Source organism: Macaca fascicularis, chromosome 3, assembly GCF_037993035.2.
Source record: "Macaca fascicularis isolate 582-1 chromosome 3, T2T-MFA8v1.1".
NCBI classification, from domain to species: Eukaryota; Metazoa; Chordata; class Mammalia; order Primates; family Cercopithecidae; genus Macaca; species Macaca fascicularis.
In genome coordinates this window covers 105,477,358-105,505,245 of record NC_088377.1, presented here as the reverse complement: position 1 = coordinate 105,505,245, position 27,888 = coordinate 105,477,358, and the positions used below count along the sequence as shown (strand labels likewise).

The 27,888-nt window shown below is 42.8% G+C and overlaps 1 protein-coding gene across 13 annotated transcripts in view; it reads right to left on the bottom strand.

The window, feature by feature from the left end:
- The window catches only part of OSBPL3 (oxysterol binding protein like 3), a 185,644-nt gene that overhangs the window by 10,280 nt on the left and 147,476 nt on the right, over positions 1 to 27,888 (bottom strand). For 11 of the 13 annotated variants that reach the window (XM_065542188.2, XM_074035329.1, XM_074035328.1 and 8 more), the window contains 6 exons: positions 25,581 to 25,718; positions 14,734 to 14,797; positions 10,827 to 10,905; positions 9,284 to 9,428; positions 4,103 to 4,247; positions 1,128 to 1,254 (listed from right to left, as the gene is read on the bottom strand). In XM_065542188.2, the coding sequence (XP_065398260.1) occupies positions 1,128 to 1,254; positions 4,103 to 4,247; positions 9,284 to 9,428; positions 10,827 to 10,905; positions 14,734 to 14,797; positions 25,581 to 25,718 (698 nt within the window). The remainder of the gene's footprint in view (positions 1 to 1,127; positions 1,255 to 4,102; positions 4,248 to 9,283; positions 9,429 to 10,826; positions 10,906 to 14,733; positions 14,798 to 25,580; positions 25,719 to 27,888) is intronic. The other 2 variants (XR_012432594.1, XR_012432595.1) reach the window with 1 other exon arrangement.

The window sequence follows — 27,888 nt, the reverse complement described above, 5'->3', positions numbered from 1 at the left end:
ATAATATGCATAGCAAGATAGCTTGAAGTATTCTGTGTGTGGCTTTCTTTAAAATAAATTAGAGGAATGAGCCCATTTGGGAGCTACTGTTACAGCTGACATATGTAAATGGTTTCACATCTTTTTTAGGCACTTGCTAACCAGTGTCCAATCCCTGCAAAATGAATTTACCTCCGATCTATTACTAGATTTCTAGAGGCAATTCATGATACGAGTTGCAGATATGGACTTCTCTGTTTATCATTTACCTTTTGACCTTATATAGTTTTATTTATTTTGCCATAAAGAAGGGCTTATGTTTGTTTTTTTTTGGGGGGGGGGGGAGACGGGGTCTCATTGAGACACCCAGGTTGGAGTACAGTGGTGTGGTCTTGGCTCACTGCAACTTCCTCCTGTTGGATTCAAGCAATTCTCATGCCTCAGCCTCCCAAGTAGTTGGGACTACAAGCATGTGCCACTGCCCCTGGCTAATTTTTGTATTTTTAGTAGAGACGGAGTTTCATCATATTGGCCAGGCTGGTCTCAAACTCCTGACTTCTAGTGATTCACCCGCTTCGGCATCCCAAAGTGGTGTTTGTTTTTATTAAAGCCAAATGTAACAATCTTTTCTTTCCTTGGGCTTCTAGATTTTCAGTCTTAATTAGAAAGACCTTAGGGGAGACATTATTATTTCCATTTTACAGAGTAGGAAACTGAGGCTGGGAAAGATGAAAAGACCTACCATATATCGCACACCATGTGAGCAGCAACCTAGAAAGCAGTAGTTAGATCTCAGTGTACCAAAATCATTTAAATCTGAGGGCTCGGGGAGCTGGATGTTTCCACCCTTTCAAATACACACTAAGTTCTTTATGATTGCATGCAGTAAAACTCTTCAAAATAAACACCTTTTTTTGGCATTTCAATGGAAATGGGGCTTTACGGATAACAAAGGTCATGCCACACATGGATTCGAGTTGGGCCCCAGCTCCTCCGTGACACAATTGTTTAAAGCGTCCCCACCTCTCAACTCCTGATGACATTTTCCACCTTTCTCAGGTGCCTCTGGTGGCCCGAGGATTGCTAGTAAGACTTTTTGTAAAGGGTTTTACATCTCTGGAGAGAAAAATCTTTAAAAAAATCCTTACCTCTGGTCTGGCCTAAATCGAGTGTCAGTAGGTGGTAATAAAGACTTTGACGATGGATCCATTTCATTTAATTCCAGCGCAAACTGTGTGAAGCCATAGTATTGCTCATAGCCTTTCGGCATGGGATCTAAGAAGAAAATAAATCATTCACCCCTAACTTGCATGTCGCTTATGTTACATTTTAATTCCTTCACCTTTTTCATCTCAGCCTCGCTACAATTTTTCTCTCTCAGCTCCCTTCCATTTCTGTTAAAATATTCTGACTAATGAACAGGCGCTGAACATTTCTCTACACATTTTCTTTTCTATAATTTTTCTTCTGTCTACAGGGATGTAGCCTCCTAAGTGTGTTCAGAAAGCAAATTTATACAATGCTGTGAAGTTTCTATAGTGCTTAAGCTATGAAAATAGTTTGATTTTAAAATAAATATGCTAGGCTGGGCGCAGTGGCTCATGCCTGTAATCACAGCAGTTTGGGAGGCCAAGGCAGGCCGATCACCTGAGGTCAGGAGTTTGAGACCAGCCTGGCCAACATGGCAAAACACTGTCTCTACTAAAAATACAAAACTCAGCCAGGCATGGTGGCGGGTGCCTGTAATTCCAGCTACTTGGGAGGCTGAGGCAGGAGAATCACTTGAACCTGGGAGGCAGAGGCTGCAGTGAGCCAAGATTGCACCATTGCATTCCAGTCTGGGTGACAAGAGAGAAACTCTGTCTCAAAAATAAAATAAAAATAATAAATAAACATACTAATATAAGCTCTGGGTCCATTTTTCCTGATTCTCACTCTAGAGAATCTGTTTTTAAGTGATGTCAAATTATCCTGAAACTCTGTTTAGTACCTACAACAGTGCTGAACACATAGCAAGTGGTTAATAAATGTTATTCTTTTCTTCCATTCCTGCCTTTTTTACCAATTCTTGCCTCCCCCTAATCTTACATCTTTAAACCATTAGGTGCATTGCCCTAAGTGGAATTCCAGCTTTTCAAGCTAAACATACTCAAATTTATATATTGAATAAATCCAATGTAGACTACTAAGATCTACTTATAGTCTAAGCTCTTCACACATAACAAGAGAAATGCTTTCCAAGAACTCTTCTGCAGACCTTTTCTTTTAAATTAAAGGGTCTCAGTTCACCCCGGTTGGAGTACAGCGACAGGATCTCGGCTCACTGCAACCTCTACTTCCAGGGTTTCAGTGATTCTCATGCCTCACCCTCCCGAGTAGCTGGGACTACAGTAGATGCACACCACCATGCCTGGCTAATCTTTGTATTTTTAGTAGAGATGAGATTTCGCCATGTTGTCCAGAGCGGTCTCGAACTCCTGGCCTTAAGCAATCTGCCGCCTTGGCTTCCCACAGTGCTGGGATTACAGGCGTGAGCCACCATGCCCAACCGGGACCAATTTTTTGAATCTTCAGAAGTCCTCCTTGTAACTAGTCAATTCTCTGTGTATCCTAAGCATAAAAATAGTAGCAAAGTTTCCTGTGGTGTCTTGGTCAGCAACCCAGTAACCAGGGAGTAAAGGTGCTTTTTCTTAAAGATGGGCCAGAGATGCTCATTGCCATTAGAGAGACATAAAGTCAAGGAATAATGACAGTAACAAAAATTTAAACAGTGTCGCTTTATCAAGGTGGTACTTTAACATTGAGACAGGATGGTAGTTCTCATCTGTGATGCATACTTTAAGCAAAGGAGACAGATTGTGCCATTTGCAGAATCTCATGTGTGCCTCTGAAGCTAGGAAGGCTTCCACTGGTGCCAGTTCATTCTAACTTCATGGCAACCTCTGCAATGGTGGGAGACGTGGCAGCTACCCATCGAAAGAGCCACTGCTGGCTGCCTACTTGACCATCATTTCTCTTTCCTGCTTGCTAACAGGATACTGATTCTGTTCAAATGGCATTGTTCCCTTACTGGCGATTACTCCAAGACATCTAAATCTCTCTTGCCTACCCTGTTGCCCATGACTGGTTCATGGATGGGTCTGAACCCACTGCAGGCTGACATGATGTCAGTCCTATTTGCTGGGGGATCCTAGGAAATGTTCCTGAGAAAAGAGAGGCACAAGAGAGAAAAGCTCTTTTGTCCTCTCAATACGTGCTTGGTATGCTGTCATGCAGGGGTATGACGCTGAATGGTAACAACCATTTTGCATCCATTAGGGGAAACAGCACAGCACACTGGGAGTGGCAGAATGTATTTGCACTGATCCGTGTGCCCTTGACACAGGTAAGTTGCCTATGTAAGAACCCTGGGGCCACCCACCGCCTCACTTACTGTTACGTAATAGCACATAGCCTAACAGTTGAAGCCACCAGTCAAATGGTTTTCTGTTTGGTTTTTCACCAACCTAAAGCATCCTAACAAACAATGGTTTACAATATGGCTGTGACTTGGAAACAACATAATTTTTGGACTGAGAAGAGGGAGTAAGATGTTGAAGTGTGGTGGGGACACGCTGATGAAAGCTGGGGTTCCCTAGCTCTTCTGCCCGTATCTGCTCCAAGAGCTCAGCACCCTCTGGAATCACAGGAGTGACGAGGATGGCTCAGCCTGGGGATAGCTAACTTTTGTAGGTCTCCTGGGTCACTGCTTTTCCAGGAACACTTTCCTCTTTGTCCTTGCTGCAAAATGACTTCTTGCATCTCACTGATATTCTTTCATAGTACCCAGTATAGTTATGCATGCGGACTGCAAGATTCCCTCGGAGAATGCCCACGGATTAGCAATGCTTATTCTGGGGTTAAGAACCCGGGACCCAGCAGCCCAACAGAGGTGTTGCTATAAGTAAGCATGACAAGTCGGTAAAGACTGGATGAAGGAAGAGGGCCAACACCTCTAACTGAGTTCAAAGCAGAAGAGGCTGGAGATGCTGAACAGACACCGCTCCTGTCCTCTGTGGCTTCTTTTGCCATGCCCACTCATGCACCCACTCGCAGCCTGGGGTCCACAAACCCAGACACTCACTTGCTCTCCACACACAGGCAGAAGAGGAGGAGCCACCGCAGTAGATGCTTTCATGCCATTTCCCAAACAGCCGATGAACTGCGTTTCCACTCCTGTCAAACACTGTGCCTTCAATCTCATGGGCATTAGTGCTCCAGTATTTTGCCTAGGATTCAAATGAGAGTTGTCGGCTTAGTCCTTTAGCATCAGCTTATAACAGATATTAAGGAAAGAAAAAGGGAAAAGCTAGAGAAAGAACTGTAAGAGTGGTTCCATACTACACATTAGTTTGCTAGCTCTGGGTTCTGTTCTTTTAACCGACAAATTAAAAATTTATATATTTATCACGTACAACATAGTGTCTTAAAACATGTGTACCTTGTGGAATGGCTAAATCAGCTGATTAACATATGTATTACCTTACATACTTACTTATGATAACACTTAACTCTCTCAGTGGCCGCGTACGGTGGCTCACGCCTGTAATCCCAGCACTTTGGAGGCCGAGGTGGGTGGATCACCTGAGGTCGGGAGTTCGAGACCAGGCTGACCAACATGGAGAAATTCCATCTCTACTAAAAATACAAAATTAGCTGGGTGTGGTAGCACATGCCTGTAATCCCAGCTACTCGGGAGGCTGAGGCAGGAGAATCGTTTGAACCCAGGAGGTGGAGATTGTGGTGAGCCGAGATCGCACCATTGCACTCCAGCCTGGGCAACAAGAGTGAAGCTCCGTCTCAAAAAACAAAACAAAACAAAACAAAAACAAAAACAAAAACTCTCTCAGCAATTTTCAAGTATACAACACATTGTTATTAACTATAATCATCATGTTGTACAACAGATTTCTTGAACTAATTCTTCCTGTCTGAAATTTTGGATCCTTTGGCCAATATTTCTCAATCCTCCCCTCTGCCCCTGGCAAACCCATGTCAACCATCATTCTACCCTCTGCTTCTATGAGACTGACTCTTTTAGATTCCAAATATAAGTAAGATTATGTGGCATCTGTCTGTGTCTGGCTTATTTCACTTATCCTCCAGGTTCATCTATGTTGTCACAAATGACAGGGTTTCCTTCTTCTTAAAGGCTGAACAGTATTCCATTGTTATATGTTGTATGTACCATATTTTCTTTCTCCATTCATCCATTGTTGGACACTTAGGCTGTTTCTCTATCTTGGTCATTATGAATATTGCTGCAATGAACATGGAGATGCAGATCTCTCTCTCACATACTGATTTCATTTCCTATGGATATACACCCAGTAGTGGGATTGCTAGATCATATGGTAATTCCATTTCTAATTTTTTTTAGGAACTTCCATTCTGTTTTCCATAATAGCTGTGCTAATTTACATTTCCATGAATAGTGTGGGTTTCTTCTTCTCCATATCCTCCTGAACATGTTATTTTTCATCTTTTTGATAATAGCCATTCTAACAGATATGAGGTGATATCTCACTGTGGTTTTAATTTGCATTTCCCTGATGATTACTGATGTTCATCATTTTTTCCTCATATATCTATTGGCCACTTATATGTCTTCTTTTGAGAAACGTCTCTTCAGGTCCTTTGTCCATTTTTAAATCAGATTGTTTTCTTGCTGTTGAGCTCTCTATACATTTTTTATATCAACCTCTTAGGGGATGTATAGTTTACAAATATTTTCTCCTGTTCTATAGGTTGTTTCTTTACTGTATTGATTGTTTCCTTTGCTGTTTAGTTTGATATAATCCCATTTGTCTATGTTTGCTTTTGTTGTGCTTTTGGGGTCATATCCAAAAATAATAACTGCCCTGACCAACGTCATGAAGCTTTTCTCCTTTTGTTTTTGTTTTAGTAGTTCTACAGTTTCAGGTCTTGCTGCAAGTCTTTAGTCTTTTTCAGTTGATTTTTGTATACAGTATAAAGTTCTAACTTCATTCTTTAGCATGTGGATATTCAGATTTTCCAGCACCATTTATTGAAGAGACTGTCCTTTCCCCATTGTGAGTTCCTGGCACCATTGTCAAAAACCAATTAATTATAAATGCATGGATTTATTTCTGAGTTCTCTATTTGTCCCATTGGTCTATGTATTTGTTTTTATGCTTGGACTTTGGCTTTAAAAAACTCATACCTTTAGTTATTTAATAAAAATGAATGGTTAACTATCCGCAGTTTGTAACTCAACTCGTATTTGTGTAAGATACATTTGTATTACTACCTTTGCTACATACAATGTAAAAGAAGGCTCAGTTCTCGGCCGGGTCCAGCGCCTCATGCCTGTAATCCCAGCAGTTTGGGAGGCCGAAGTGGGTGGATCACTTGAGGTCAGGAGTTTGAGACCAGCCTATCCAACATGGTGAAACCCCATTTCTACTAAAAATACAAAAATAAGCCGGCTGTGGTAGTGGGTGCCTGTAATCTCAGCTACCTGGGAGGCTGAGGCATGAGAATCACTTGATCCCGGGAGGTGGAGGTTGCTGTGAACTCAGACTGCACCACTGCACTTCAGACTGGGTGAGAGTGAGACTCCATATCAAAACAAAACAAAAAAAGAACAAAAACAAGAAAAGAAAAGGTTCAGTTTCTATACATCAAGCGAGTAGCATGGGTATTCTCACTATGTATTGGTCCTGGTCTGCGAGGCTACCTTGCACTCTATTCTGCTCAGTTCAGCTCAGCTCAGGCCAGCCCAGTCCAGAGGATTTTATACAGTTCCACACTGCAGCCAGCAGAGGGAGCTCTAGCGCCCTAGAGTTGATTTTTTTTTTTTTTTTCCCCCAAATTACCTGGCTGCCCTAAAAGTTTCTATGAAAGAACGGCAAAGGCATTTCTCCATAAATCAAAAAACCCTAGTACTATTTTCAGCTTAAACAGAATCCATATTTGGAAACCAATAATGTTGAATGGCATTTTCAGGTCAGATTCTGGTCGTTCAGCTTCTGCATTTCAAGGCGGTGGTAAAAATGGTGGGGCACGGAAGTGTCTCAGAGCTGAATTAAAAATTTAAAGTTAAGTTCTCCAGCCATGTAATAATGAGGGAAAAGCAAAAAGATCTTAAGTTTGTTTATTTATTTTTTGATGATACAGGGTCTTACTATGTTCCCCAGGGTAGAGTGCAGTGGTGAAATCATAGCTCACTGCAGTCTCAAATTTCTGAGCTCAAGTGCTCCTTCTGCCTCAGCCTCTCCAGCAGCTGGGACTACAGGTGCATGCCACCATGTTTGGTTAATTTTTAAATTTCTTTATAGAGATAGGGTCTTGTCATGTTGCCCAGGCTGGTCTCAAATTTCAGGCCTCAAGTGAGCCTCCTGCTTCAGCCTCCCAAAGTGCTGGGATTACAGGTGTGAGCCATGGCACCCGGGCTCTTAATTTTATTCTGAATCAGGTGTCAGATTTTCCCTTAGAGATATCTGCCAACAAATCCAGTGCTGAGAATTTGCTGGAAGCCACCAAGGGACACTGTCACCTTCCACACGCGAGTGTGGCATCCGCTTGCAGCATCTCCTTCAACACCAGACATGCCCAGTGTTCATCTCTCATAACTATAAAACCCATTTTCTGCATGTAAGTGGATGAGAACCAGGTAGGTGGTAGATACGGGAGTGGAGCATGTGTCCTTGGAGAAAACGTTGGGAGCAATGTGGCTTTCACCTGGGACACAGGTAATATATCCCTGCTTCAGGCTGCCTTTTGTTTCTGTTTGCAGAGAGCTCAGACAAAGCTTTCAAGATAGGGTCATTTTTATTTTGTCCCAAATGTAAGGTCATTATGGGCTTTATGTCGGTCTATAAACCAGTTTGAGGTTATAATAAAGACCCCAATCCACCTCTTCCTAAGTATTCCCTATAGGTTACAGGTGGTGCAGAGAGGCATTGCATGAAGTTCCACAATAAAACCTCAACTCTCTGCTTATTATTTCCATCTTTGTTAAATGCAAATATTCCTTGAGGAGGATCATGTTTTAAAGCTATTTTAACTACATACAATTTTTAAGAGCATGAAGGAATCTAGGAGAGAGAGAAAGCAGGGAGGGCTGCCCAGCAAGGCTGTTAAAATGATAAAGAGACTATTCCATACTTTTTGCCTCTGGCCAATCTTTCCATTTCTTCTCTGAATGTTTATGAGTCTCTCATGTGTGCCAGATACCATTTCAGGTATCAGGGCTACAGAAGTGAGCAAGATAGACTAGGTTTTGCTCTTCTGGAGTCAAGGATGAGGAGGAGGGTATGGAGAGCAGAAAATAAACACACACAGCAACGATGAGCAGGCTGACCTCAGATGGTGATAAGCACTCTGAAGAAAATGGGACAGGATAGGGAGCGAATGACAGGATGGGGCTAGTGATGGAAAGATCTGGGGACAGCTCCCCAAGCAGAAGGAAATGAAGAAAGAGAAAGAAGGCCGGTGTGGCCAGAGGACAGTGGGGAAAAAGAGGGAGGAAAAAGAGAAGTTCAGGTTGGAGGGGAAAGAGGTGGTGTCTGTGTATCTGCAAGTGTGCAAGTATGTGTGTGAAACAGTGGGGATGGGGAGTGTAGCCTGTGCAGGGCCTGGCGGGTCACCATAAGGATGCAGGCTTCAATTCTGAGAAAGATGGAAGCTGTTGGGGGACTTTGCTCAAAGGAATGATACAGCATGAGATTTTTTTTGTTTTTAAAGTCTGTGGTAAACCATACCTAATGTAACATTGACCATTTTAACCATTTCTAAGGGTACAATTCAGTGGCATTAAATACATTCACAATGCTGTGCAACCATCACCACTATCTATTTCTAGAACTTTTTCATCTTCCCAAACTGAAGTTCTATACCCATTCAACACTAATTCCCCCTTCCTCCCTCCTGCAGCCCCGGGTGACCACCATTCTGCTTTCTTTCTCTGTGAACTGGATTCCTCTGGGGATCTTGCAGAAGTGGAATCATGTAATATTCGTCCTTTTGGGGCTTCAAGGTGCATCCATACTGCAGCATGGTGATTTATGTTTTAAAAGGGTCTCTCGGGCTGCTGTACTGAGGACAGACCCTAGTGGCCCCCAGGAGGGGCCACTGCCCTGGTCTAGGTGACAGAGCTGCAGCTGGGACCAAGGAGTTCCAGCATTGCTTGCCTACTGGCATAAAGGTGAAGGTGAAAAATCTCTCAAATGCCCTGTGCTCTGGGGCCCTGGCTCTGCCACAGCCTTTCCAGGGACAGAGCTCAGAGAGTCACTGGAGTTACCTTTATAAAATTCACTTTGCAGTAGCAGGAATCATCATTCAGATTCTTGATGACAATCTCTCCATAGTGCTCAATCCACCTCTGCCCGCTTAAGATGTTATGGATGCAAGAGGTCACTTTGTTCCACTCAAAATGATCCCCGAAACTAAAAAGAAGGAAAAAGTAGAAGTACCAATTTCCAGAAGAGCCAGCAGCAAATGCAAACAAACTCTGCTCTTTTATAAAATAAGTCATGTCATGCATTACTCATCCCTTTATTCACAGAAGCAACACTGGCTGAGTGTCCACGCCACGCTGGATGTTCTAGGAGCCTCCACTCTCCAAGGAGGCGTGCATGCCACAGAGAATGACAGCATTCAGACTCTGCACTCTGGAAGCTACCAGAGGCTTCACTAGAAGCTGGTGGTCTCTTGGAACAGTCCACCCCCTCCTTTGACAGAGGAGGCAGTTCAGAGCCAGAGGGGCTTGTCTAATGTTGCTGAACTAGGAAAGGGAGGCTTGAGGAAGGGATGAAGATTTTATACAATTTGCTGAACATATATTGCCTGCATCCTTTATGATGAGAAAGTATTCGGATATTACTTATGGAATTCAGTAATTATGAGGAAAATGGTATTAATAATATGACCAGATACTTACAAAACATATGCAGTGTGCTAAGTACTATTTTAGGTGTTTTAAGTATATTATCGGTTTAATCTTCACAACAGCCCTAGGAAGTAGGTGGTTTATTATTCTCTCTTTCTAGACGGGGAAACTGGTGACGAGAAAGGTGAAGTAAACTGTCCAGCGATTCGCTGTCAGTAAGTGCCAGAGTGAGCAGGTGAATCTCGGCAGTCCAGCTCCAGAGCCCCTGCTCACAAGCATCTTGCTTAATAAATAAGTATCAATCACCCCTGTCAGATCAAGGCCATACCTTTCTTAAAAGGGATTTTGACAGCAAAGCAGCACAATAAAGGAAAAACACTTTTTTTAAAAAAAAAATTTGAGACAGGGTGTCACCCTGGCTGGAGTGCAGTGGCATGATCACAGCTCACTGTAGCCTCAACCTCCCCAGGCTCAAGGGATCCTCCCACCTCAGCCTCCTGAGTAGATGGGACTATGGGTGCGTGCCACCACTATGCCTGGCTAGTTTTTGTATGTTTTTTAGAGACAGGGTCTTGTCATGTTACCCATACTAGTCTCAAACTCCTGGACTTAAGCAATCCGCCCACTTTGGCCTCCCAAAGTGCAGGGATTACAGATGTGAGCCACCACGCCCAGCCAAAACCACCATTCTTAATCTTGTTAGGAAGTGGAAATGAGTTTTTAATAAGCATCTATTCGGGGAACTTTGGTCTCCAGGAGGCATTTCCATTTGAGAGAGAAACATTTTTTAAAAGTGAGCTTGCCAAAAGGAGGAACATTTAAACCTACTGTCAGACAGATTACAAGAAAAAACACACACTCAATGCAACTGGCGTGGGGGTGGGCATCCGGTTCCCAAAGCAAAATCTCGGCCCTAAATTCCATAAAGCTCCTTAACCACAGAAGAAGAACTTACGCTGGCAGAGTCACATGGGTTGTGCCAATTGGAACGATTTCCATGGATTTGCCCCAGAATTTGTTTTTCCATCTCACATCTGAAATGAAATACCAAATATTACATTTTTAGCAGAAGAGTTAGGTAGATGAAATAGTTCCTAAGCTAGATAAATGATCAATCACTATATAGTACAATCTCTTCACAATCAAGTCAATTATTATATAGGATAACTTTTCATAAAATATAAGTACCAACCCCATGGACCCCTGGCGCAGAATCAGGGAAACTGAAATGATAAGATAAAGTCCTTTCCACGAATGCGTTAACAGCATGACAGGCAGACAGAAGTGAAAACAAGTAGTTAGCACACAGAGAGGCCCAGGTTATAACTAAGTGTGTTATAAGGTAAAATGAAACCTGAGAAGAAGGAGTGACGAACATGCTTAGAGAAAGCATCAGAAGAGGCTTGTCAGAAAGGGCTATCTAAATGGGGCTTTGAGGAAAAAGCAGGAGTTCACTGGGCAGACAAAAAGCAATTTAAGGCTAAATAGCTTGTCCAAGGGGACAGAAGTATAGGAAAACATAGTCACATAGTATGGTTCTATCCTACAGGTCTCAGACTGTCTTATCTAGAGAAGAGTAGAAAGGTTGAGAACAAAACCAGGTGCAGTGGCTCATGCCTGTAATCCCAGCACTTTGGGAGGCAGAGGTGGGTGGATCACTTGAGGTCAGGAGTTCGAGACCAGCATGGCCAACATGGCGAAACCCCTTCTCTACTAAAAATACAAAAATTAGTTGGGCATTGTGGTGGGTGCCTACAGTCCCAGCTGCTCGGGAGGCTGAGGCAGGAACCCAGGGTGGAGGTTGCAGTGAGCCAAGACTGTGCCATTGCACTCCAGCCTGGGTGACGGAGTAAGATTCTGTCTCAAAAACAAACAACCAAACAAAGAAAAAAAACTGAAAACGAAAAACAATGGGCTCTCCAAGCCTGGCTAAGAGTCTGGTTTGTGTGCAATGAGTGGAAACAATCAGACCACTGATGTGATTAGACATGGACCTTGCAAAGGCAATTGGAAGCCATACGGAGAATGGAACAGGAGTAGGAGAGAGGAGAAGCAAGACGACAAGTTAAGAGGCTACTGCAGTTGCCCAGGGGATAACAAATGGGGATGAAGGGAACCAAGACAACAGACATGGGGAAGCGAGTGAGCCCAGAAATGCTAAAAAAGAAGAAATAGGCACAACTAGGTGACAAATTAGATACAGACTGAAAAAGAATTTATGAACAATGTCAGATTTCTCTAACTTGTGTGAATGATGGTACCAACAGAGAAGCCAGGGAATAGAAAAAGAATAGCAAGAGGATCCCATCTGGCTGCTGCACTGAGGATAGACAGACTACAGGGTGGGAGCAGAGGGGACAGTGGGGAGCCCTGGCTGGGGTCCAGGTGAGAGAGGTGGAGGTGGGGCTGGGACCAGCGAGCACAGTGGGCCTCATATTGTATAATCGTATTTACATAAAATGCCCCAAACAGGCACATTTACAGGCTGGGGAATGTTGAGAGAAAAGGGGCAGGGTAATATTTCCTAAAGAGGATTCTTTCTGGAGTGATGAGAATGTTCTAAAATTAACTGTGCTGATAACTGCACAGTTTATAAAATTCACAATTCTGTGAATAAAAACTATTGAATTGTACACTTTACACGGGTGAATGATATGGTATATAAGTTGTATGTTCATAAAATTGTTACCAAGAGAAAAAAAAAAGATAGCTGACTGTTTAAAGCAAGAGTAGTAACAATGTACTACATGATTTATGGTATGCAGAAGTAAGATGTACGTCAAAAATGGTAGAGAGGCCGGGCGCAGTGGCTCAAGCCTATAATCCCAGCACTTTGGGAGGCCGAGACGGGCGGATCATGAGTTCAGGAGATCGAGACCATCCTGGCTAACACGGTGAAACCCCGTCTCTACAAAAAATACAAAAAACTAGCCGGGCGAGGTGGCGGGTGCCTGTAGTCCCAGCTACTCGGGAGGCTGAGGCAGGAGAATGGCGTAAATCCGGGAGGCGGAGCTTGCAGTGAGCTGAGATCCGGCCACTGCACTCCAGCCCGGGCGACAGAGCAAGACTCCGTCTCAAAAAAAAAAAAAAAAGGTAGAGAGGTTGGGAGGGGAAAATGGAAGTATACTTCTGTAAATATCACAATATGTGAAACTGGCATAATATTTTTTGATGATATTAAAAATATATAACATAAATCCTAAAGTAACAACTTTAACAAGAAACAAAACAGGTAAGTATAGCTAATAAGCTAACAGGGGAGATGAAAGAGAATGATAGAAATTATTCAATCCAAAAGGCAGAGAAAGAGGAAAAGGAGAACAAAGAACAGATGTGACAAACAGAAAAGAAACATCATGAGGGCAGATTTAAGCCCAGCTACATCTACAATCACAACAAACGGAAATGGTTTACACAACCTACATAAAAGGCAGAGAAATGTCAGGCTGGGTTACAAACCAAGATTTGGGAATCCTAGGCCCATGGAAATAGGTGGATTGCTCAGGAAAAGGCTGATGAGGAAGGATGGCCTAGGAGAAGGATGCTCAGGAAAGGGAAGAATGTAATGTAGGAAGTACATAGAACTATTTTGAGAAGACCCCTCTCATTTAAAAAAAAAAAAAAAAAAAATCCAACTTTTGGCCGGGCGAGGTGGCTTACGCCTATAATCTCAGCACTTTGGGAGGCCAAGGCAGACAGATCACAAGGTCAAGAGATCAAGACCATCCTGGCCAGCATGGTGAAACCCCATCTCTACTAAAAATACAAAAATTAGCTGGGCATGGTGGCTCATGCCTGTAGTCCCAGCTAGTTGGGAGGCTGAGGCAGGAGAATGATTGAACATGGGAGACAGAGGTTGCAGTGAGCTGAGATTGTGCCACTGCACTCCAGCCTGGCAACAGACCGAGATTCCATCTCAAAAAAAAAAAAAAATTCCAACGTTTGAAACAACAAAGAAGAGATGCTTATAGCATGAGTGAGATTTATCAATTAGGAGGCTAGGAACCTTATGAGAATATTTCCAGAGGGTTTTGGTGAGAGAGCAGTTTCAATTTTAAACTTTAATAGCAAAGGTGAAGAAAGAAAACCATGGTACTTGTCACTTTAAGCTGGAAATACTGATTGCCTCCAGGGAGAGAAACTGAGTGGCTGGGGAAGAGGGTTACAGTGTACTGTTTTGTACTTTTAAAGTTTAATAGACTGCGTGTGTGTGTGTGTGTGTGTGTGTGTGTGTGTGTGTGTGTGTGTGTGTAAAGGCAACATGTGATATCAGTGGTAGCAGAGAAAAATATTTTTAAAATGTATATGTGCTTACTGTCTAAAAACTTAGGATGCTTATATTTTCCTTCTACGGTACATTTTTTTAAAATAAATTGAGAGGTTAACAAAATTAATCCATCTAGGAAATGGCTATAGCCTTATTTATTCTTCAGAAGATTTACCCACCCACCCCCAACTCAAAATGTAAACTGAACAAAATTTTAGGAACAATCATCTCAAAACTGAAAAGAAGAAAGCAATGTAAAACACGACTTCGGAAATAAAATTTAAGTCTGGCAAAGCAGAAAACCCCTCTGCTGTCTACACTCTGATAAACGACTGTAAATATTTAGCGTCTCTTGAAATATGTGAGGCATTTCAAATGATTTTTAAATAAGATAAAGTTACAGAAATAAATGGAGGAGGCTCAGGTAAACTAAGTGAGAGATGAGCGGCAAGAACAGGTGACGCAGATCCTTCCAACCAGACCCAAATCCAGGAACCACTTTTGATCTCAGTAAGAATTGATAGCAATTCTTGGATAAAGTAAATAGATAACATATTACACAATATGATGGAAGTAAAATGTATTAGCACATTACCTTGCCAGAAAACAAAATTTCTAGACTCAGCATGGCATGCAGAGATAGGCGGATGGTGGCTGACCTGATGGAAACAAAGGACAGAAAAACAAAAAATGAACTTTTGCGTCTCATGAAATCCATTCTTTCTCCCCTGCACTGAGATGTAACACAGTGTGCAGTGCTGAACTGAAGGAAAAACTTTAGTTTCCCTCAACAAGTCTGTCCTCAAGAGGGCGCTCCTGATACAGTCAGCTCCCACTTGCTCAGGTTGGTCAAGGGTGAGGGGAAGGCCCTTGAATGGAAGCCTCCAGAAGCCTCTGTGGGAGGGCGGCCAGGTGGTGAGTGATGAGGATAGAGGCGCATTTTGAAAGACATAAAAATAAAAACAGGGACATGTGAGGATTGCTCATCCATAACATATAATCTGACATTGGCTACCAATGTGTCAACATCTCTGTCAGCTGTTCTGAAAGTAGCTGCAGATGTTTTAATTAAGATATCAAGTAACAAGTATTCTAACATGCAACCCAAATGCTCTTCCTCAGGCTCAGCCAACTTAACTCTTGAAAACTCTGCGTAATAAAGGCCAGCCCCTTTTCAAATCACCTACAAGAAGACCGATGCAAGGTAATTTTTTTAAAAAGAATGTTTCTATTAAAAAAAAAGGGGGGGGGGGACACACAATTGTTGAGGAAACGTTAGTCAACTGTTAAGAACATTTTATTTATTTTTTTGTCAAGATAAAAACTATCTTGAGCAAATAAGTAACCTCATTCCAGAAAAGAGAATTCCCTGGAGCAGAGACTGCTTTTTGGCAAGGAGTCATTACTCATTTTACTCAGTAATGAAGAGGCTGAAGAGAAAATGGCTCCTCCCTTTATTTCCTCATTATCTCAGTTGCACTCAGGGAACGTTGAGAGGTGTACATGCTGTTATTCTAATTCAGTACTGGTGAAACCACAGTAATGCTTTCAGGGTTATTTCCAGAAAGTTCTCTGATGTAGCTGATTCCTGGCAGAGGTGTCTTACATTGAGAGTATCTAGCTCAAAGCCTGCACTTTATAAACAAAGAGGCTGAAACCAGAAAGATTAAGTAACGTTTCCCAAGCCACACTGATAGTCAGAGGAAAGACCCAGCAGTTTTGGTTTACCTCACTGGTTTTCAAACTTTGCAAAAAAAGGAAAAAAAAATGTTTTGAGCAGCTGCACGGTTTTCAAACCCATCTTATCAAGAACCCAGAATACTGAGCCCTTGCTTGAGAAAACAGGTGGGGAGGAAGGGAGGGCAGTGGGTAACAAATCCACAGCTGTTCACCTTCCTAGGACTCTCGGCTGAGGAACATGGTTTGAAAACTACTTCTGTGAGCCAGGCCTCCAGCTGGAGGACTGCAGGGCTGGGAGGATGCGGTCACACACACCACACCCACATATGACTCATGGGATTACAGCCATGTGGGCCAAAGAAAGGTAGAGACAAAGATGTAAATCATGTAGGTATCTTTCAGATTCCTCAATGAACATAAATGCCAGTTGCAATACAAAGCAGGAGACTCAGATTTGCTGCTCTTTGGTTTGTCTTAGTTCCCATGTGCCTCCTAAGAACGTGAGCCCTTCTGTGCCTGTGGGATTTTCAAGGGCAATTTTCACTTCAAGCACTGACTTAGAAACCTAATCCCATAATGTAACTCTCTCATATTTCCTTTGATGTTGTCTTTTTTGTTGAGACAGGGTCTCACTCTGCCACCCAGGCTGGAGTGCAGTGGCACAATCAGCCCACTACAGCCTCGCCCTCCAGGGCTCAAGTGATCCTCCTGTCTCAGCCTCTCAAGTTGCTGGCACTAAAGGTGTGTGCCACCATGCCTGGCTAATTTTTTCACTTTTTGTAGGGATGCGGTCATGCTGTGTCGCCCAGATGGGTCTGGAACTCTTGGCCTCAAGTGATCTTCCCACCTCTGCCTCTCAAAGTGCTGGGATTACAGGTGTGAGCCACCATATCCAGTTGTCTTTTTTTAAAAAATCCTACCACTTGGAGATACTTTATATCAAAAAATGCTACATTCTTCTCCTTTTCTTCACTAGCTGTCTCTCAATGAAAACAGTGGAGCTAGCTTTGAAACCATGGGATCATATAAAACAAAATCAGGGTGCAGTGGCACAGCCCTGTAAGCTACTTGGGAGGCTGAGGCAGAAGGATCCCTTGAGCCCAGGGTCTAGGAATTCAAGATCAGCCTGGGCAACACAGTGAGACCCTATCTATAATAATAATAATAATTAAAAACAACCAGAAATCAGCTCAAGACAATCGCCACTCCCCACTTCTCCACCCCACCTAGCATGATCCACTACGGAGTGGAAGGACAGCTATGAAATGTTCCTCTCCCTCATAATGGAGACATATTTTAAAGTGGATTATTATGAAGGAGATTACATTCATCCCACAAAAACGATGTAGCAATGTGGGAGAGGAGCACTACAGCTTTGATGAAGAATTTGGCATCTTTACAGGTATGGCCGAATGTAAACATCAAAGCCAAACACAGTATATAAAAACCATACACCTCTTTTGTAATAATTTTAAACACCATAAAACAGGGATAAATATCCTATCCATATGAACTATAAAAGAATCCCTACTGTATACACACATCTCATAAAAACGCAAACTTGATTTTTTAAACTATTGTGTTAGATAATGAATGAATGTTTAGCAGATTAAGTTTAGATGGGTTCAACACATTTTCTGAATTAAGTCTCAACCTTCAAATATCAGTAACTTTGCTTATTTCTTTATGGCTTACACAGGCTTTTGGGAATGGTTTATTTGGCCCACATTGCTTTTAAGAGTTTTACAAAGCTTTCTGGGGAGATTTACATTGATAGCTTATTATTATTATTATTATTATTATTATTATTTTGTATATTTTCTCCTATTTCTGGAGCATCTGCCATGTGCTGCACTAGTGTCCGGGAATGAGGGAAAGGTTTTTGCTGTTCCACGGACCTGAGCCCTGACTGCAACATCATCTGCTGGCTGTTTGACCTTCACAGCTTTTCCATCCCTTCAGCCTCTGTCACCTCATCTGTGAAATAAGGCTGATTCCACTGACTTGGCCAACTAAAAGAGAACATATACAAACTGTCCAGGATCGTACGCTGATGTGGATTAGGCAGAGACTATATTTTGATTTTTTTTTAATGAGTGTATTTTCACTTGGTTCTTACTATCTTTGTTAGCCTGATTTTATAAATTAGGAAACAGGGGTTCCGTCCAGCAAAGAGCTTCCCCAATGCCACACCATTAATGAGTGATCAAGGTAGCACTCCAAACCTATATCATCCTCTTCCAGATCCAGGGCTCGTGTCCCTCCCCAAAGCCAGGACACATCGTTAAGGTTCCTTCTCATGGACATTTGGAGAAAAAACCTTTTGAATTTGACCTTTCCAACCTGAGTCTCGCATATTTCTTTGTAAAATGAGGTGTGAGGATCCCTCTTGGCTTCAAAATGCTCTGATTCTAACATCTGATGTTAATGTCTTCTTCAAATCTTAGCATCAAAGGTGGCAGCGGATGCTGGCCAACTTGAAAATATTATACAAAGGCTTTGATTAACTTCAATGCCCATGGAAAAAGGTAATTCACACTTAATCACTAATCTTTGTTGATGGCAATCCTTCTAAAATCTATTAGAGAATAATGAGCAGAATCTAACCTGTCTATGTTATTGTAGGATTTTGGTTGAGTCTGTATTCTCCTAACATTTTAACTCAGGCAAAAAAAGGCAGTAGATGCATTTGTCTGAATTGACCCAGCCCTGGAAGAGATGCTCTCTGTTAGCCTGTTGAATAAACCCAATTTAGACTTTTTATTTTTAAGCATTCTTCCCTATCACTTCCTCTCCAATCAAAGAAGAGCAATTCTTGATTGGTAAGGATGCCCAAGCATTCAAGGAATTACTACACATGGTTTTTATTATGCAAGTATTCATATGATAACACATGTATCTATCTTTCTTTCTACAAGTCCCAATACAGTTCCCCTGGCAGTTAAGAATTCTGGTAATTTATAATTTATTTATATATCTGAGGACTTTCTTTACCTTGACCTAATCATTTTTAATTTATGCTTTGAATGCACTTTATATAAGAGGTCAAGGGAGAAGCAGATAGGGAAAGGATGTATTTTCAGTATTTTTGTACTTTGTAAGCTTTTATTTTTCAGATTTAGAAAAGTAGCCCTTCAATACCATCAGTTCTCCCCTGCAACTGCTCCAAGGCATAACTATCCAGTACTCCCAGGTCCTGACTTCCCTGTGGCAATACAGGGCAATAATGAAAAAGAGGGCAAGTGTCAGGTGAAGAAGTCATCTGGAGAGGGGGACCAAGTGGCCATTCTTTCCAGGTCACTCATCAAGCACTTACTGATTGCCTCCGATGTGTCAGGCACTGTCCTAGTCACCAAGGGTAAAATGATAAGCTAAAGAAACAAAAATTCTTACCCTGATGGAAGTTGTATTTTAGTATGGAAGTGGGTAAGACAAACGACACATAAGAAGCACATAATTTGTCAGTAGTAATGTGTGTTGAGGAAAATAAAGCAGGGCATGGGGATGTGGGGACAGTGAGTAGGAGGGCTGGTTAGACAGGGTGGCGGGGCAGGACTCTAATAATGGAAACCTGTGGGGCTGAGAGAAGTTCGGAAGTTAACCACGCAGATATCTGAGAGAAGCACGTCCCAGGTAGAGGACACAGCCAAGGCCAATGGCTGGAAAATGCTTGGTACGAAGCAGAAGAAGCAAAGCCAGTGTGGCAGAGCTAAATGACCAGGCGGGGAAAGTAGGAGAAGTGTCTGAGGGTGAGATTTTCGAGGGCGTTGTGGATCATGGCCAGGACTTTGGATTTTATTCCAAGTGACTTGGGAAGTTGGTGGAGGGTTTAGAGCAGCTGCTACTTCTGTTTTAAGCAGTCACTCTGGCTGCTGGATAAGGAATTAACTGGCTCTGGAAACAGGAGACCAGTAGTGAGTCCAACTGCAATAATCCCAGTCACTGATTTTAGTGGCCTGAGCTAGGTGACCAGCACCAAATGGGAGAGAGAGTGAAAATGGCTGGCTGTAGAAGGCAGGCTTCTGAAGGAAGACCCCAGGATTTGCTGATGAGAGGATGTGAGTTATTAGAGAAAGAGCTATTAAGGATGATGCCAAGAATTCTGACCTGATTCTGGGGAGAATGCAGATGTCAATTATTTTCCCTTCTCCCATGTTCAGAGTGAATCACTTATCTCATAAACACATGGCTTCTAGCAAAAAATTAAAAAACAAAAACACATTAAGTGCTGACTTGACCTAGAAATGTAGAAAACCACAAAGCAATGGTTTAGTTGTCTCATCTTTGATTTATTGCTGGTTTTATTTGAATGAATTTACCCTTTGACAGTGTCTTTAAGATGGTATTTACTTATTTAATAGGTAATAAATAACTGCTTACTAGTAGATACAAGGACTATTCAGAGAAGTTACATGAGTGTGCAAGGAGGAAGTGATGGGTGTGGCAAGTATAAGTCTGTCCAAGAATGTATGGATTCAGAGTCTTCCAATAACAGAAAAGGAAGAAAAGCTGAGCCTGTAGAGCAAAGGAAAATATCTTCTTTTCAATCTCTTATATTTTAGTAACTTTTAATAACTGCACTCACCTTTTCTGACACTCTCAAGGGTATGCAGGTGGGTGGGTAAATGGTTAAAATAAACAATGATCTGGACATGTTTCATGTAATTAGGAAAAGCTACTTTTAGACTATAGCTTAATTGCATATCCTTTCAACAGCAAACCTTTCCCAAAGGTATGAAAAAAGGAATGTAGTCAACTGAAATAAGTTTTCTGACCCATCTATTCCCTTGATGCAGCTCAAAAACAGTGTGTTAGCTCTGCCGGGCAGCAGGAGGACACAGCAAGCAGGGAATCACCTGCCAGAAGATACTCAGTCCCTGACCAATAAGGAAAGAAGGGAAGTCCTTCCTCTCTGAATTCCTCCTTTTGTGGGTTTGTGTAGAAAGCCAAGGTTGAATTGGATTTTTTGGCACAAAGGAAACCTCTGAGAAGGTGGAAGAGCCAGAGGGTCAGAACCCGGGACAGGAATGTCTATGACTCACTCCTGATCGTTCCTCTTTCACAAAGGCCACACCCCAGTCTACCAAGGGAGCTGAAAACAAAGTCCTATGTGAGTCTGGAGAGACTCTTCAGGGCAAGAATGAACAGCATACACGAAGGGCTGCTTTCACATCCACCGCAGACTCCAGTAGCTCTGAGCACAGTCACTGAGTCCACACGAGAGACCCCACAAAGGGTGAGGGGAAAAGGACGCAGGGATGGAAACAGAGGGGCTGGGTGAGATCTAGCATTTGCTGAGGGGCACTGGGAAGCTCAAATCCTCTAGGCCTTGGTTTCCTCGCCTGTAACTGATCCCTGCCTCACCTTCCACAGAGCGCCATTTTGGAGATCAAGTAAGATCATGAATGCACGGAGCACTCTACACATCTAATACTTGTTATAAGAAAAGTTTTTAACAAGAAATGCTTTCTCTGGTTTCTGACCACATGAGTCATTTTGATATTGTGGTTTTGGGTCTTTTCGATGAGAAACAATAGAGAGGCAAATTTCAACGGAGTCGAACTCTCAAGCAGCAACGACTTCCACTTGCCTGGCTGCTCCCCACCTGGAACATCCACATACCCAGCAAATCCACAGGATAACAAAATCGAGGGGCTTTGAGGGAGAGACCGCCATCGCTTTCCAAATCAGACCGTTGTCTAGGAAACTCAGAAGAAAAGCCAAGTTGTTTCTTGCCAGGTCCTTAAGCTTCGAGATATAATTTCCATCAACATCCCCCTTAGAAAAAAATTCCACCCAAAATATTAATTCAGGGGGCTTGCCCAGTTTATTATATTAGTCATCCAGAAACCTGTACTCACTGTAGAGAGGTGCAAGAAAACAAACCTCTAAGCCATGAGAGCTTAAGTGTATCAATGACACAGAATGGGCAAGGGCAGAGTCATGCTGCCTCCATCAAGGTAGACTGTCTGCTGGGCTGGAGGCAGAAAGAGCCATACCAGGTACCAGTGGGAAACAGAATAAATGCTCTGGCACTCTCTTCAGACGTGTTAAATTAGAATAGACAAGGTCAGGAGAGGGAAAGAGGGGCACTGAGTTGATAGGTTCCTGTTGGCCAGGAAAAGGGAGGCTCCGACCCTACACCCTTCCCACTCCTAAGGCAGAGGGCTGCCTGGCGCACTGAATCACACAGGTGCCTCTTCACACTGTATACTCACTTAGGATTCTCGGTGGTTTCCCAAGTAATCTGCCTATGGGAAAATCATACCTAGTCACACTGGACAATGCTCTCTGATCCCCAGAGCAGGTCTATTTTTCACAGTAAATGCATACAGTAGCATTCTAGTTTATACATCAGACTCTTGTAAGCTTAGTGTGAATTTATCCCTGAGATACGCATCCATTCTTAGGTATATTAAAATAACCAACTATCTGCGGCCATCAGGCTAAATTCCAGACAGATGAAGCAGCTCCATGATGATCAGGACTGGTGGTATGACCATGGTGAAGCCAGCTGTGAGCACTCCTGGCTGCCTGATAGCCATCTTCCGTCAGAGACTCACCAGCGACATTAAGGCCCCTTCAAACCACTTGTACTAGAAGTGGAGATATAGCATATCTTATTTGAACATATGTATTATAGATACATGCCCTTCTAGTTTTCTTTCATCAAGTCATTCCTCAGGCTCCTCTCTGCCTTGTCAACACTCCTCTTACTATTCTTTTCCCTTTTTTGTGAAACGGAGTCTTGCTCTGTTGCCCAGGCTGGAGTGCAGTGGTGCAATCATGGCTCACTGCATCCTCTGCCTCCCAGGTTCAAGTGATTCTCCTGCCTCAGTCTCCTGAGTAACTGGGATTATAGGCATGTGATACCACACCTGGCTAATTTTTTGGATTCTTAGTAGAGATGGGGTTTCACCATGTTAGCCAGGCTTGTCTGGAATTCCTGACCTCAAGTGATTCACCTACCTCAGTCTCCCAAACTCTTATTACTATTTGTTTTTTTTTTTTTTGAGACGGAGTCTCGCTCTGTCGCCCAGGCTGGAGTGCAGTGGCGTGATCTCGGCTCACTGCAAGCTCTGCCTCCCAGGTTCGCACTATTCTCCTGCCTCAGCCTCCTGAGCAGCTGGGACTACAGGCGCCCGCCACCACGCCCAGCTAATTTTTTGTATTTTTAGTAAAGACAGGGTTTCACCGTGTTAGCCAATATGGACCTCGATCTCCTGACCTTGTGATCCGCCCGCCTCAGCCTCCCAAAGTGCTGGGATTACAGGCGTGAGCCACCGCGCCCAGTCATTCTTACTATTCTTAACACTTTATATGAAAAGGCATTGTAGGCCAGGCGTGGTGGCTCAAGACTGTAATCCCAGCACTTTGGTAGGCCAAGGCAGGCGAATCCCATGAAGTGAGTTTATGACCAGCCTGGCCAATATGGTGAAACACCATCTCTATTAAAAATACGAAACTTAGCTGGGCATGGTGGCACAAGCCTGTAGTCCCAGCTACTTGGGAGGCTGAGGTGCAAGGATCACTTGAACTGGGAGGCAGAGGTTGCAGTAAACTGAGATTGTGCCATTGGAAGCCCGCCTGGGCAACAAAGTGAGACTCTGTCTCAAAAAAAAAAAAAAAAAAAAAGGCATTGTAGAAGTTCCCAGTAAATATAAGAGCAATAGCCATTTACTGAATATTTCCATCAGTGTATTATTTTGTTTAAGCCTTACTACAACCTATTAGTCAAACATTATCATTCCTAATTTATAGATTAAAAAAAAAAAGGGAGGCTCAGAAAGTTGAAGGAACTTACATAAGGTCACGCATGGAACAAACTGTGGAGTTAAGATTGGAAGCAGGCAGGTCTGCACATCCTACACCCAGCACATCCTAAACTACTAACAATAACCACTTCTCTTTCTTGCTTATTTCATGGAACTAAATGCTAAGTTATGTAACCCTCTTTCTGTCTTTGTGCACAGGTACCCAGGAGCTCTGATTTCTCCCCACTGTGCCACCATGGGAAACACACAAACAGATCTTGTTTTGGGCCCTGTCCCACCAGGGCTCAGAGGACTGAAGCTCAACTTTACACAGTTCACGTTACTATTCTTTTCTTATAGCTATTCATCCTGTCCTGATTGTCTGCTGTAGTTTGAGGCTATTTTTGGCCTTTATTTTTTCACAAGAGTGCATATGATACCATGGAAACCAAATTATATTTTCATTTATTCTCATTCTATTTTAGGTTCAGTATTTAAATAACCCAGATGAATTTTGAATCACACAGATTATCTTATCCCCTTTAACTACTGATTTAGCTCCCTACTTCCCCAATATCAGTCCATGTTTAATTTCTTGTTTTAGCTTCTAACTGGCAAGCTACTGACAGTGTGCTTTGGGTTACTGTATATTCATTTTCCTTCAAGTTCCAGAGAACACTCTTTATCATTTACAGTTAAGATAAGCACTATCATCATAAGTCTCTCAGCCAACCCACGCTTCCCTTCCTCTCTCTGTAGTGCAAATCCATTGATAAAGAGAGCAGCAAGATAAAAGAATATTTTAGCAATCCACCCCCCCTTTCTCCTTAGTTCTCTAAGAACTGGGGGCTGAGAAATGTACAGAAACAATGATGTTTAATGTTCCTAGGGATTTAGGGATATACAGAGAGTGAACGTGTTTGATTGCTACCTTAACAAGGAGGGAGAGGGTATATTTTATTTTTTAAATTTGTTATAATTTAAAAAAAATTTCTTTCTGTGTATCTTAGTAAGAGAAGGTTTTTTAAAATTTTCAATATGTGTACACTCCATTTTAGGTAAATAATTCCCTATTGACAAGTATTTTAGATGTTCCCACCCCATATTATTGATGCATGCTGGCATGCATCAATAACGACAGCAAACACTCATATAACATGTATCTTCATGTCTCAGATACTGCTCCAAGTGCTTTGCAGACAGTGTCTCGCAGAATCATCACAAAATCATGTGAGGTACATACAACTGTCATCATCTCCACTCTCGAGAGCAAACTAAAGCACAGAGAAGCTATGTAACTTGCCCTGGGTTATAATGCTAGTAAGAGGTAGAAATGAGATAGGATGGATCCTAGGCTGTCTGATGTCTGAGTATTACTGTATGCTACTTCTATGGCAAGAATGTGATGGAACTTTAGGCTGCATGAGTACAAGGTTGTGCATCCATCAGATGAGGGCAAGGACTCCTATCCGGATCCCTCACCCCCACCCCACTGTGATATCCTAGCACCTGGAACAGTGGCAGGCACATGGTATATGTTCTAGAAATAATTTATTGATATGAATGAATAAATACATCAATGAATGATTCCTCTCAAATCAAAATTGAGAATAACACATTTATCTGGTGCTACCCATTCTGCTGGGGGCATTCATGCTCTGGAATAACGATGTCAGTGTGTTAGGGAGCAATGTTAAACCTCTAAATTGAAGGTTGGGCCAATGTTCATCCTTTCAAAATTCTTTGTGCTAACGATTTTAAAGAGAAAGGACCCCGGCAATGCATGTAGCCAAGCAAGTGTGCAGAATTACTGGTGGTACCTTTATGCCCCTGGGTGGTGGCTTGGCTTCAGTGGAAGGGAAATCGATCCCTCCCTTTATGTTGAAAAGCACTGTAATTATCTCGGCTGCTTTGAAGCCAGTGAAAGGTAGGAAATAAATATTTCAGAAGCACAATGAACGGGAGACATAAGCAACCCCTCCCAACAAGCACAAAAGGGTGTATATACCTGTTCTGAAAAAAACTGGAAGCCCTTGTCCTCCCGAATACATTCATATGTTTCTCCAAGAACTGGATTAAATGGCTTGCTCCCAGCTCGGTAGTAGCTAGATGCATACGCTGATATGGCAAAGGCTGCCACATACACCTAAGGACAAGAGAAAAGAACGTTGTCACTTCTGTGTCACCAAGAGGTTTATTGTTCACAAAGAACTTAACAAAATAAAACCTCTATGATTTTCTTTCAGAAAGCCAAAGATTTGTCTTTGGTTGTTTAAAAACAACCAAACCAACATAGGTTTAAAATTGTAGGTTTAAATAATGTTTATTTGGGCCCCCAAACAAATTAATCCAATGTTTTCAAGCTGTCCGTTTATCTTGATGCCTAAAAGTTGGGAGACGCTATCAAGACGATGACATTTCTAAACTGGACTACGCTGTTTCTGGAAACTGGTAAGCTGAGGCCAGTACTTTTAAGCCTGACAGTATCTGAGGATCTTGATAAGATGCTAAGGCTTTAGGGGTAGAGTGGGGAAAGACTATTAAAAAAGGAGTGTTAAAACATCCCTCCAAAACTCAGGAATCAGCATCATAAATTTAACCATTCAAAATGTGATATTATAGAAACCAAAACATTCATTTTGACCAAAGAAAATCTGAGTCATTTCCTAAGCCTGGGAAACAAGCCACAGGATATAGTGACTTTAAAGTTCTGCTTTTTTGGGAGGAAAAGTGAAACATAAAAAAAAAAAAACATTAAAATAAAGAGCGGAAGGAAGAAAAACTTTACGTGAACACGAAGTGAACAAAGTCTCTGGGCGGCCCTCACTGTGAGGTCTTGGCATCAGCAGTGGTTCCCCGTCAGGGCACCGGGGGGGCACATTACCTTCTTTGTCTTTTTTTCCATGTGTGTGAAAACAGTTAAGCCTAAGCAGTGATGGCAAATTTTCCTTTCTAATGTCGGCTAGTAACAATCTCAAGATTTCTTCTTCCCAGCACATTTCATGCAGTTTCTTATACTGAAGAAGAGCTGAGTGCCTTTCATAAATGCTCACTAGTCACATAACCTTCCTTTATAACCTTCTGCTAAATTTTTGGTGCTGCCTAGAATAGGGGCCACCTCACCACCTCATGCTATAGAATTCTCTAGAGCAGCTGGATGGCTTATAAAAATCAGCTATACTTGGCTGGGTGCAGTGACTCATGCCTGTAATCCCAGCACTTTGGGAGACCAAGGCAGGCAGATCCGCTTGAGTCCAGGAGCTCAAGACCAGACTGGACAACATGGCGAAACCTCTTCTCTACAGAAAAGATACAACAGACGTAGCTGGGTGTGGTGGCACATGCTTGTGGTCCCAGCTACTTGGGAGGCAGAAGTGGGAGGATTGATTGAGCCCAGGAGGTCGAGGCTACAGTGAGTCGTGACTGCACCACTGCACTCACTCCAGCCTGGGTAACAGAGCAAGACCCTGTCTCAAAAAAAAAAAAAAAAAAAAAGGGCCGGGAACGGTGGCTCACACCTATAATCCCAGCACTTTGGGAGGCCAAGGTGGGTGGATCATGAGGTCAGGAGTTCGAGACCAGCCTAACCAACATGGTGAAACCCATCACTACTGGCCAGGCACGGTGGCTCAAGCCTGTAATCCCAGCACTTTGGGAGGCCGAGACGGGTGGATCACTAGGTCAGGAGATTGAGACCATCCTGGCTAACACAGTGAAACCCCGTCTCTACTAAAAAATACAAAAAACTAGCCGGGCGAGGTGGCGGGCGCCTGTGGTCCCAGCTACTCCGGAGGCTGAGGCAGGAGAATGGGGTAAACCCGGGAGGCGGAGCTTGCAGTGAGCTGAGATCCAGCCACTGCGCTCCAGCCTGGGTGACAGAGCCAGACTCAGTCTCAAAAAAAAAAAAAAAACCCCATCACTACTAAAGATACAAAAACAAGCCGGATGTGGTGGCACGCACCTGTAATCCCAGCTACTCAGGAGGCTTAGGTAGGAGAATTACTTGAATCTGGGAGGTAGAGGCTGCAGTGAGCCGAGATTGTGCCACTGTACTCCAGCCTGGTGACAGAGAGAGACTCTGTCTCAAAAAAAAAAAGAAAAAATCAACTACACTCAAGTCAGTCCTACTTGTGACTGCCTGCGTTCTTGAAACCTGGGTGTGTGTTCCTCTCCCTGCTTCTCCACATTGGTAACCTGTGAAACAGTACAGCCACACCATGTATGGAATGCTGAATCAACCCTTAGTCACCTTCACCATGTAAAATAGAACACAACCGATGAAAGAACCTAGTGCCATGCATGATGCTGTGGGGAAG